We start from the raw sequence: 13,285 nt of genomic DNA on the forward strand, positions 1-13,285 counted from the left end.
TCCGCTTGACACCGCCACGGCGAGCCAGACGGCGGATGGCTGGTTTGGTGATCCCCTGGATGTTATCACGAAGCACTTTCCGGTGCCGCTTGGCTCCGCCTTTGCCCAGTCCTTTGCCTCCTTTACCTCTGCCAGACATGATGATTCTTCACTCAGATCGCTGCTGAATGAAAGACTCTCGCCTTTCTTCTGTATTTATAAAGCCCGCCCGGACCTGGTTGAGATAGGCACATTATCGGAGAGGCCGGGGAGGAGTGTCTGAATGACAGACAGAGCATGAAGTGCGGGAGGGGAGGAGCCTGGCTTAGAATGACGGACCAGAAGACATGCAACTTCAAGCTCCGCCTCCAGCAATGAGTTACCGTCCTTTCTAAAATTTTCACCAGCATCAAATAGGAAATACAAATTCAGACACAATCCTTACAGACTCCGGCATGATATTCAATGATTTCCAGCAAAAAAGGCGGAATATATCATTTAAATTCAATAAATGAGGCACACTACAGTTCCAATACAATCACAATCATAATAAAATCAATCAATGCCGCTACGGAACCGTTGGAAGAGGGACAGTTTTAGTTTTCAGATTTGTAGCTGACAGGAGGCGCCCAATAGATTAATAAACATAAATCGGTGTGGAAGGCAATCTGTACCTTTCCGTGCTTGGGTCAGTATGGGACTGGATAGAATCAGGCACTGGGATGGATGGAGAATGATCCTGTGTGTGGACTGGATAGATTCAGGTCCTGGGATGGACAGAGACAGTTCCTGTGTGGGTACAATGTGTTTATTAGAGCTGAAGTCTTTGGGGACTCGACAGATTCAGGGAACGGAATGGACAGACCCAGGTCCTGTGTTGGGACTGGATAGATTCAGGTATTGCATGGACAGTCCCAGGTCCTGTGTGGGGACTGCATAGATTCAGGGACCGGGATGGACAGAGACAGTTCCTGTGTGGGTAAAATGAGTATAATTAGAGCTGAGGTCATTGAGGACTGGATAGATTCAGGGACATGGATGGATGGAGATTGGTCATGTGTGGCTATTATGAATTGAATTAGAGCTGGAGTCAGTGTGAAATTGGATCGATTCAGGTACCGGGATGGACAGACCCAGGTCCTGTGTCGGGACTGGATAGATTCAGGGACCGGGATGGACTGACCCAGGTCCTGTGTGGGGACTGGATAGATTCATTGGTCGGGATGGACAGACCCAGGTCCTGTTTGGGGACTGGATCGATTCAGGGACCGGGATGGACAGAGACTTGTTCCTGGCCACTGTGTGAGCCGGAATATGACCGTTCGCAACCTTTGTGTCCTATCTGATCCTGAGATGAGCATCCGACCACATATCCGCTCCATCACCAAGACCTAATTCTACCTTTGAAACATCGCGCGTCTCCGCCCCTGCCTCAGCTGATCTGGTGCTGAAACACTCATCCATTCCCTTGTTACCTCCAGACTTTGCTATTCCAATGCTCTCCTGGTCAGCCTCCGATCTTCCACGCTCTGTAAACATGAACTCCTCCAAATCTCCGTTGCCCTATTCTAACTCCCTCCAACTCCCGTTCACCTGTCACCCATGTGTTCGGTGACTTACATTGGCTCCCATTCCTTTAACCGCTATAGTGATGTAATAATGTGGAGATGCCGGTGATGGACTGGGGTTGACAATTGTAAACAATTTTACAATACCAAGTTATAGTCCAGCAATTTTATTTTAAATTCACAAGCTTACGGAGATTTCCTCCTTCCTCAGGCAAATGTTTCAAGAGCTCCTTGAAGCCTACGCATTTATACATATAGAACAATACATGGTGTTTACAGACTGCCCCTGCAACTGCCCGTTGCCAAGGCAATCACCGTGTTCAGACAGAGAGGTGTCACCTTCAGAACCCCCGAATACACATTCAACAAAAAAACAAACAGGGAAAAAAAAACAGAGAAAAAAAAACAGAGAGAGGCAGAAACATCCGGAAGGCAGAGAGAGCCAGCAAATGACCCATTATATTAAAAACAGATAACATTTGTTCGCTGGTGGGGTAACGTGTAGCGTGACATGAACCCAAGATCCCGGTTGAGGCCGTCCTCATGGGTGCGGAACTTGGCTATCAATTTCTGCTCGACGATTTTGCGTTGTCGTGTGTCTCGAAGGCCGCCTTGGAGTACGCTTACCCGAAGGTCGGTGGATGAATGTCCATGACTGCTGAAGTGTTCTCCGACTGGGAGGGAACCCTCCTGTTTGGCGATTGTTGCGCGGTGTCCGTTCATCCGTTGTCGCAGCGTCTGCATGGTCTCGCCAATGTACCATGCTCTGGGGCATCCTTTCCTGCAACGTATGAGGTAGACAACGTTGGCCGAGTCACAGGAGTATGAACCATGCACCTGGTGGGTGGTCTCCTCTCGTGTGATGGTGGTATCTGTGTCGATGATCTGGCATGTCTTGCAGAGGTTACCGTGGCAGGGTTGTGTGGCGTCGTGGACGCTGTTCTCTTGAAAGCTAGGTAGTTTGCTGCGAACGATGGTCTGTTTGAGGTTGGGTGGCTGTTTAAAGGCGAGTAGTGGAGGTGTGGGGATGGCCATAGCGAGGTGTTTGTCCTCATTGATGACATGTTGAAGGCTGCGGAGAACATGGCGTAGTTTCTCCGCTCCGGGGAAGTACTGGACGACAAAGGGTACTCTGTTGGTTGCGTCCCGTGTTAGTCTCCTGAGGAGGTCGATGCGATTTTTTGCTGTGGCCCGTCGGAAATGTCGATCGATGAGTCGAGCGTCATATCCCGTTCTTACTAGGGCGTCTTTCAGCGTCTGTAGGTGTCCATCGCGTTCCTCCTCGTCTGAGCAGACCCTGTGTATTCGCAGGGCCTGTCCATAGGGGATGGCCTCTTTGACGTGGTTAGGGTGGAAGCTGGAAAAGTGGAGCATCGTGAGGTTGTCCGTGGGCTTGCGGTAGAGTGAGGTGCTGAGGTGCCCGTCTTTGATGGAGATTCGTGTGTCCAAGAAAGAAACTGATTCTGAGGAGTAGTCCATGGTGATGTAATATATCAACGTAGACCGGGGACAACTGTGATCAATAGGTCAGTCTCTTCAGACAGTAACCAGCCCTTTCACAGATACCGTGGGTGGCTCTGAAAAGAGCCTTTGGGTTTATCAGATTAAATCTTGGCCGATTTACTTGCTCTTGGAGCTCACATTGCTGGTTTTCTTCGGCAGCAGCACGGCCTGGATATTCGGCAGCACCCCGCCCTGAGCGATGGTCACCCGTCCCAGCAGCTTGTTGAGCTCCTCGTCGTTGCGGATGGCCAGCTGCAGGTGTCTGGGGATGATGCGGGTCTTCTTATTGTCTCGGGCCGCGTTGCCGGCCAGCTCGAGGATTTCAGCCGTCAGATACTCGAGCACAGCAGCCAGATAGACCGGGGCTCCGGCACCCACACGTTCAGCATAGTTCCCCTTTCGCAGGAGCCTGTGAACACGGCCCACAGGGAACTGCAGTCCGGCCCGGGATGAGCGAGACTTGGCCTTGGCCCGAGCTTTACCGCCGGTTTTTCCTCTTCCAGACATTTCCACAATCTCACAAACACTTTCACGATGAATGAAGAAATCCTCCCGCACTCGCCCTTCTTATACCTTCTGTAGGAGTAAAGTGGGGGCACTTGTAATTGGTCAATCTGTTGTCAATCTCATTGGTTTAGCTAACATCCCAATCAGAGAGCTATTTTATTCGCCAATCAATAGCCGGCAGTGAGAAAAGGGCGGAAAACACCGAATTGAACCGTTTTTTTGAAATTTGAAAAGCCCGCCAAAATATTTGCAACACAAGAAGCGGATTTCGTAAATAATGTCGCCTTAAGACAAATATTTAAAAATCTCTCTGCTTATACTCTGTTATTCCACATTTCCCGTCAAAACTTCCTGAATCTTTTACAATCCGTTTAAAATCCGGCTCCATTCACCGTTCGCTTTCAATCCGGCGGGAATAAAGTCCCATTTTGTAACGGGACAGATCCCAGCTCAATCTTTGTAAAAGTAACAAACCACAGATTGTGGATTGATCCCTGTTCACAGGAGCTGCAGCGCGATCGAAACCGGAGCCGAGACTCCTGGTGTAAGAAGTCGAACAGTGACAGAGCCTTTCGACTTTTCTGTTCTCGGTGTGACGTCCCTTTCAGGGTTGCTGCATTTCAAAGGATTGCGGTTCTGAAAGTGATATTCCCGAATAATGAACAAACAAACGTGAAAAGGAGAAAGAAATGAAGTCTAATCCATCGCCTTAAGACGGCTCTGAAGGGGCAGATATGGAGGAAGGGGCGGAATATGAACGGGAATGAGAGGATCAGGGACACGTTTTTGTTTATTGGGATTAAATAGAAAGCGACACACAGATTATACATGGCAGTGATTATGAGAATCTTCCAGATTTCAAGAGAAATTAGAAAAGCACAAGAGTTATAGAGAGACAGTTAGTATCAAACTATCTACAGTAAAATGATTCCATACAGAGGGGTCGGTACAGCTTCTCCAGGGAGGATGTGGGTGGCTCTTAAAAGAGCCTTTGTGTTTATTTTTTTTCAGTTGATTGTGGAGTTTTACTTGGAGCTGGTGTACTTGGTCACCGCCTTTGTCCCTTCCGACACGGCGTGTTTGGCCAGTTCTCCGGGCAGCAAAAGGCGCACGGCGGTCTGGATCTCCCGGGAGCTGATGGTGTGGCGTTTATTATAATGGGCCAGGCGGGAAGCCTCACCCGCGATGCGCTCGAAAATATCGTTCACAAAGGAGTTCATGATGCTCATGGCCTTGGAGGAGATGCCGGTGTCGGGGTGAACCTGCTTCATCACTTTGTAGACGTAGATGGAGTAACTCTCCTTCCTCGACTTTCTCCGTTTCTTGCCGCCCTTGGCTGGTGCTTTACTCAAGGTTTTCTTGGCGCCCTTCTTGGGAGCTGCTTTCTTGTCCTCAGGCATCTTCAAACTCAATTTCAGACCCAGAAATGACCCAAATCCACTCCGAGCTCGGATTAAATAGGCAGCCCCACAGCCCTATGCTAATGAGGGATGGTGGAAGGCAATGATTGTGATTGTGTCATTGGGAGCGATAAACGTCACCTTTTCATTTCACTCTCTGATTGGTTTCTTCAGATATCCAATCAGATTCAGTATCTGCCACCAATCACATACACGCTCACACTGCACATTGTCCGGTTTCAGCATTTTGTTCCGACCTGTTGCAGTTCTGCTTCCGGCCAGTAGATGTCCCCAAACCCCTGACATTGAAGTTTGCAGATGAGAGAGGGACAGAAGATAAACTCATTCTTCACATTATATTGCACGAGTGGGATTCAGAGAAACTGGGAATGGAGAACATTTTGTTGGAGCAAACATTTGTTGTAATGTCGTGTGAAATGCTTGTAATTATTTAGTGGGTATAGCCTATACTGAGGAAGAATCTAACAAAATTCAAGAAGACTTTAATAAACTTGCTGAAAGGCGGTGTAAATGGCCATTGAATTTCCATAGAGAAAGTTGTGACGTGGTGCATTTTGCTCGGGGGAATAAGGAGGCCAAACACTGCTTGGAAAATAAGAGTCTAAATGGGGTCGAAGAGCAAAGGGATTTAGGGGTACAGATTGACAAATCATTAAAGTAGCAACTCAGGTTCATAATGTCATAGAAAACAAACAGAGGTTTATTTCTAAAGGAACAGAATTGAAAAGGAGATAAGTTCTGTTGAACTGTAAATTAAACTGTCAAACCTTCTGTCAAACTATAAAACCTTAAACCTTCCCTTTCTGAAATCCGTGCTGACTATTCTTTATTATATTTTCGGTTTCTAGATGTTTATCTACTGCATCATTGAGTAAAGGATTCCATGATCATCCCCACCACCGACCTTTCGTTAACTGGTCTATAGTTCCTTGCACTTGTTCTATCTCCTGTTTTAAAATATAACAATCCCATTAGCTGTCATCCAGTCCTTTGGCACTATTCCACTTTGTGATGATTTTGTCTATATATGTAACAGTGCCTCTGCTATCTCTTCCCTTGCTTCATTTAATATGCACGGATACAATCCATCAGGACCAGTTTAACCACCCTTTCTAACTTAAATGTCTTGATATCTTTATTGACCTCTTCCTTTAATATCATGTTCACCCTGTTAATCTCCCGGGTAAATATTGAGCAAAGTAATAATTCAATATTTCTGCCATTTCGCTGACGTTACCTGTGAGTTTATCTTGTGCATCCCTCAGTGGCACTCAAACTATTCTGATTTTCATTTTGTTATTTTTGTGTCTGTAGAATAATTTATTATTTCTTTTCATATTCCTTGATAATTTGATTTCGTTGTTCCTGTTTTCTTCCGTAATTGTTTTTTGACTTGTTCCTAACCTCTTCCTGTTTGCTTTTGTCATCCTTTTATTTAATATCTATGAATGAGAAATTCCACCAGCTTGTTGTGTCTGATCAGGGGCTGATGTTTGGGAACTATTTATTGTCTGTGATTAAAGTGCCAAAAACCCAAAGGGCGCAATTCAGTGTGAAACTCCACAGAAACACTCTACTTCTCTCTCCTCGTGAAATAAGGCGCTATAATGGTGAGTTTAGCTGCCTTCCAAACAGTTAATTCCAACAGGTTTGAATCCCAGCACGCTGAATTCAGAAACACCAAGACTGGAATCAAATTTGATGATGTTCAGAGGGATAGTGTTTCCAAAACACAAACGGGTCTAATTTATATTTTAAATATTCATTTATTTCCCCCATAACGTTGAATTTAACTTTGTTCCTTTGTATTATTATTTCTCCTGATCTGTACAGTGGATACAGGACACAATTGCCCGGAATCAGTGAAATGAATTGATTTTCTGAAGTTTTTCCCTCTGCAGATTCCAGTTCCTTATTTAAATTATGTCGGATTAACCTTTCTGATCTATAGAAGGGTCATTGACCTGAACCGTTAACCCGAGCTTCCCTTCTCCACACATGCTGCCGGACCTGCTGAGTCTTTCCAGCATTTTCGGTTTTAATTTTTTCTATGTTTTATCCCTTTCACTTTTGACGGTCATTGGAACTTCCAGATTTGCGCTCAGTTTCTATTTGTGTTTCTGTTCGGTTTATTTGACTTAATATAAATCGTGTCCTGAGAAATCAGACAAAAATATTGCGCAATGTAGAGTGAAATATAATGGGGCAACTTTCGAATGAGCAAAACAAGAACTTTATTATGAATCAATTGTCTTCATTTTCACTGACAAAATATGAAAAAATACGAGAGCAGAAGTTACAGAGAGAAACTATTTCCTCCCATTGCACATTGTCCTGAATCTGTATCAACGACAGATAATGTGAATTTGTTCCACTCTGTTACAGTTCTCCCTTACAGCCAGTAGATGTCAGACTGTATGTGAGTTTGGGATTAATTCTCTGTCAGTTTCTGGGACTGTATGTGAGTGTGAGATTCATTCTGTGTCTGTCAGTCTCTGGTACTGTGTGTGTGTATGTGTGTGTGTGGGATTTATTCTTGATCTGTCAGTCTCTGGTGCTTTATGTGAATGTAGGATTCATTCTATTCTTGTCAGTCTCTGGTACTGCGTGTGAGTGTGGGATTCATTCTGTAACTCCGTCTCTGGGACAAAGTGCAAGTCTGGATTCGTTCTGTATTCTTATTTCATGTTACAGTATATTGCTTGAAACTGTATGTTTAATTCATTAATATATGCACAATCTTTTGTCTAGCAATAATTTGTAATTATGGATACACTTTTGGATTTTGTTTTAATCAAACAACGTGTGTGAGTTTTGGTGTAGGATTACACTTTAATCTCTGAAGACTATTGTAAATGATAATTTACATTTCATCTTTTACTGTGAAATTATTGGACTGGTATTTCTTGTGCAGCTCAGTCTGCGCTAATGGAATTGATACTGTATCTTTCAGTCTGATTCTGTGTAATATATTTAGATTAGTCTGTAAGGTGTAGCTCAGTCAGCTATAATGGAATTGATACAGTAACAGACTTAAAGATGAAGTATGAGGTTTTTGAACTGGTATGGAATGTGTAGCTCAGTCTGTACAAATCAAATTGATACTGGGGCTCAATCAGCTATAATAAGAATGAAACTGTATCTTTCAGTCCGATACCGTGTGAGGTTTTTGGACTGGTATGTAATGTGTAGCTTGGTCTGCACTAATGGAATTGATGCTGTACCTTTTAGTCTGCTACTGTGTAATATATTTAGACTGGTGTGTAAGGTGTAGCTCAGTCTGCACTAATGGGATTGATACTGTATCTTTCAGCATGGCCATGAATGTGATTTTTGGACTGGTAGTTAATTTGTAGCTCAGTTTGCAGTAAAGGAATTGTTACTGTATCTTTCAGTAGGATACACTATGCAAATTTTGGACTATATATAATGTGTAGCTCAGCCTGCACTAATGCAATTGATAAAGTATCTTTCAGTCTGACACTGTATGAGATTTATGGGTTGTATGTAATTTGTAGCTCATTCAGCATTGATGGAATTGATACGTTTTCTGTCAATCTGACACTGTGATTTTTTTTGTTCTAGTATGCAATGTGTGGTTCAGTCAACACTAATGGAATTGATGCTGTACATTTCAGCATGAGCTTGAAGTGATTTTTGGACTGATATGTAATGTGTCGTTCAGTCTGTACGAATGGAATTGACACTCTAGCTTTCAGTCAGAAACTGAGAGAGATTTTTGGACTGGTTTGTAATGTGTGGCTTAGTCCACACTAATAGGATTCATACTGTATATTTCAGTACGACACTGCATGCGAATTTTGGACTGTATATAATGTGTTGCTCAGTCTGCACTAATGGAATTGATACTGTATCTTTCAGTCTGATGCTGCGGAATATATTTAGACTGGTGTGTAACGTGTAATTCATTCTGCACTAATGGGATTGATACTGCATCATTCGGCATGACCCTGAATCTGTTTTTTGAACTGGTATATAATGTGTAGCTCAGTCTGCTGTAATGGAATTCATACTGTGCCTTTCAGTTTGACCCTGAATGTGATTTTTGGACTGGTATATAATGTGTAGCTCAGTCTGCACTAATGGGATGATACTGCATCTTTCAGTCTCATACTGTGAGAGATTTTTGTACTGGTATGTAATGTGTACGCCAGTCTGTACTAATCAAAACAACACTATATCTTTCAGTTTTATACTGTATGAGAATTTTGGGCTGGTATCTAACGTGTACCTCAATCTGCAGTAAAGGAATTAAAACTGTACATTTCATTCTGACACCATGAGGTTTTTGAACATATATGTGAGTCAAATATGGGTAACATCTGAATTGGTATCTAATTTGTATCTCAAGGTGCACTATTGGCATGAATACTGCACCTTTAAACTCAAAATGTGTGTGAATTGAGGGCTGGTATTTAATTTTAATCTTGGAGTACACTATTGTTATTCACTCTGTATCTATCAATCAGTACCATGTGTCAGTTCTATCTGGTATTTAATTTGTAGCTAAGGCTGAAATAATGTGAGAATTGAAACAGTGCCTTTCAATCTGAAACTGGGTGTGATTTTGGACTGGGAATTATTTATTTGCCAGTCAGCGGTACTGAGTCATTGTGAAATAGAAATTCCGTCTGTCTCTCCTGTTCTGTTTGACTGTTGGATTGGGATCAGTGTGGTATTGACCATTTCTGCTATCTGAGAATGTGGAACTGATGACCAGTCTGTGTCTCTATGCTCTGAGTGTTAATGTACATACTGTGTGTGAGAAGGAGCTGGCTGCACTGACTGCTCCTTGTGCCTCGGGTGGAGTAAACATCACACTGATTCTGGGTCCTTCAACGAATTGACTGATGGAAAAAAAACTGTCTCTTGTAACTCAAGAACAGGTGAGGTAGAAAAAACCAAATGTGATCAATTGAATCTCTCTGTTAATAATCATTGTGATATCCACAAAGGAAAAACAGCGATACAAACAGTGTCAGTGTCTGATTCCACTGCAGTACTGCAGCACTCAGCTTCTGCACACCAGGTGTGTTGGGCAATATTACAATTTAGTGACATCCAGACACAACCCAACCCCTGCACTGATCCATGAATGGGTCTACCCGACTGGGCAGGGACCTTTGTACATATCAGATTTCTACTCCCCTTTCTCATGGGACTAACCGTTCAACCGAAACAAAACAGCCGCTGTTTAAAATGTGACCTTCACACTTCTCACCTGATGCCTGCAATAGATGCTCTTTGTATAACTCCCCATATCCTTACTGTCCGGCTCTGTTTACTGTTCAATAACAAACACTAAAGGTTAATGGGCAGGTTTAAAAAATCAGATTTAGTACCTGCCACCAATCACAAACACGCTCACACTGCACATTGTCCGGTTTCAGCAATTTGTTCCGAACTGTTGCAGTTCTGCTTTCGGCCAGTAGATGTCCCCAAACCCCGGGACATTGAAGTTTGCAGATGAGAGAGGGACAGAAGATAAACTCATTCTTCACATTATATTGCACGAGTGGGATTTAGAAAAAATGGAGACGAGCTGCAAGTACATTTTTTTTGGACCAAAAACTACTTGTAATGCTGTGTTAAATTCTTGTAATCGATTTAGGGCGTATAGTCAATATTGAGGAAGACTGGGACAAAATAAACTTGCAGAACGGCCGTGCAAATGGCCATTGAATTTCAATATAGAAAAGTGTGAGGTGGTGCATTTCGCTCGGGGGAATAAGGAGGCCACATACTGCATGGAAAATAAGAGTCTAAATGGGGTAGAGGAGCAATGTAAATCATCCTGAGATATCAGCGAGAAATACTTCGCAATGTAAAGCGAAATACAATGGGGTAAATTCACAACTATCGAATGAGTGAAACAAAAACTTTATTATGAATCAATTGTCTTCATTTTTCACCGTCAAAAAGTGCAAAAATACGAGAGTAAAAGTTGCAGACCGAAACTTCCATCACATTGCACATTATCCTGTTTCTGTGACCACGACAGATAATGTGAATTTGTTCCCTCATTACAGTACTCGCTTACGGCCAGTAGATGTCAGTCTCTAGCACTGTACATGAGAGTGGGGTTGATTCTGTCATTGTCAGTCTCTGGTACTGTGCGTGAGTTTGGGATTCATTCAGTATCTGTCAATCTCTGGTACTGAGTGTGAGCATGGGGTATGTTCTGCATCTTTCAGTCTCAGGTACTATATATAAGTGATGGATTCATTCTGTATCTGTCAGTCTCTGGTACTTTATGTGAGTGTGGGATTATTTCTGTATCTGTCATTTTCTGGTGCTGTATGTGAGTGTGGGATTCATTCTGTATCTGCCATTCTCTGCTACTTTATCTCAGTGTGGGATTCATTCTGTCATTCAGTCTCTGAGACAATGTGCAAGTCTGGATTCATTCTGTATTCTTATTTCAGTTTACAGTATCGTATTTGAAACTGTATCTTTAATGCTTTAAATTATATATAGTTCTTCGTCGATTATTTACGTTGTTAATATGGATACATTTTTCGATTTTCTTTATTCAAACAATGTGTGAGAGTTTTGGAGCAGTATTATATCTTAATCTCTGAACTGTATTGTGAATGATAATGTACGTTTCAATCTGTTCCCGGTGAAATTATTGGACTGGTATGTAATGAGTAGCTCAGTCTGCAATAATGGGATTAATTCTGTATCTGAGTCTAACACGACATGTGATTTTTGGACACGATATGTAATATGTAGCTCATCCTGCACTAAAGGAATTGATACTGTATCTATCAGTCTTATACTGTATGAAGTTTTTGGACTGGTGAGTAACATGTAGTTCAGTCTGTGCTAATGGAATTGATATTATATCTTTGAGTCTGATAAGGTATGAGATTCTTGGATTGCTATATAATGTGTGGCTCAGACTGCACTAATGAAATCGATACTGTACCTTTCAGTCTAACATTGTATGAGATTGTTGGACTGTTATATAATGTTTAGCTCAGGCGGTGCTAAAAGAATTTAAACTATATCTTTCAGTCTGATCATTTATGTGATTTTTGGACTCGTATGTAATGTGTAGCTCAGTCTGCACCAATGGTATTGATAATATTTATATCTGTATAATACTGAGTATTTACCAATATATCTAATATGTAGCTCAGTCTGCACTAATGGAATTTATACTTTATCTTTCAATCTGATACTATGAGATCTTTGGACTGGTCTGTAAAGTGTAACTCAGTCTGCAGTAATGTGACTGTGACATTCATTCTGTATCCGTCAGTCTCTGGTACTTTTTGAGTGAGAGATTCATTCTGTATCTGTCAGTCCCTGGTACTGTGCGCGAGTGAGATTCATTCTGTTCCGGATACTGTATGTGAGTGTAGGATTCATTCTATATCTGTCAGTCTCTGGTACTGAGTGTGAGCATGGGGTATATTCTGCATCTCTCAGTCTCAGGGGTATGACATATAAGTGATGGATTCATTCTGTATCTGTCAGTCTCTGGTGCTATCTGTGTGTGTGGGATTCATTCTGTATCTGCCATTCTCTGCTACTTTATCTCAGTGTGGGATTCATTCTGTAATTCTGTCTCTGAGACAATGTGCAAGTCTGGATTCATTCTGTATTCTTATTTCAGTTTACAGTATCGTATTTGAAACTGTATCTTTAATGCTTTAAATTATATATAGTTCTTCGTCGATTATTTACGTTGTTAATATGGATACATTTTTCGATTTTCTTTATTCAAACAATGTGTGAGAGTTTTGGAGCAGTATTATATCTTAATCTCTGAACTGTATTGTGAATGATAATGTACGTTTCAATCTGTTCCCGGTGAAATTATTGGACTGGTATGTAATGAGTAGCTCAGTCTGCAATAATGGGATTAATTCTGTATCTGAGTCTAACACGACATGTGATTTTTGGACACGATATGTAATATGTAGCTCATCCTGCACTAAAGGAATTGATACTATATCTATCAGTCTTATACTGTATGAAGTTTTTGGACTGGTGAGTAACATGTAGTTCAGTCTGTGCTAATGGAATTGATATTATATCTTTGAGTCTGATAAGGTATGAGATTCTTGGATTGCTATATAATGTGTGGCTCAGTCTGCACTAATGAAATCGATACTGTACCTTTCAGTCTAACATTGTATGAGATTGTTGGACTGTTATATAATGTTTAGCTCAGGCGGTGCTAAAAGAATTTAAACTATATCTTTCAGTCTGATCATTTATGTGATTTTTGGACTCGTATGTAATGTGTAGCTCAGTCTGCACCAATGGTATTGA

General features: G+C 42.1%; 2 protein-coding genes across 2 annotated transcripts; both read right to left on the reverse strand.

Moving 5' to 3' along the window:
* Positions 1-3,167: 3,167 nt before the first annotated feature.
* LOC137312383 (histone H2A-like) lies at positions 3,168-3,557 on the reverse strand. The gene has a single exon (XM_067978953.1). It carries the CDS (start codon positions 3,555-3,557, stop codon positions 3,168-3,170), a length of 390 nt encoding a protein of 129 aa, XP_067835054.1.
* Positions 3,558-4,582: 1,025 nt separating this feature from the next.
* On the reverse strand, positions 4,583-4,957 carry LOC137312619 (histone H2B 1/2-like). The gene has a single exon (XM_067979145.1). The coding sequence runs from the start codon at positions 4,955-4,957 to the stop codon at positions 4,583-4,585; it is 375 nt and encodes a 124-aa protein (XP_067835246.1).
* Between the last annotated feature and the right edge of the window lie 8,328 nt (positions 4,958-13,285).

This window comes from Heptranchias perlo, unplaced genomic scaffold, assembly GCF_035084215.1.
Source record: "Heptranchias perlo isolate sHepPer1 unplaced genomic scaffold, sHepPer1.hap1 HAP1_SCAFFOLD_43, whole genome shotgun sequence".
Lineage (NCBI taxonomy): Eukaryota > Metazoa > Chordata > Chondrichthyes > Hexanchiformes > Hexanchidae > Heptranchias > Heptranchias perlo.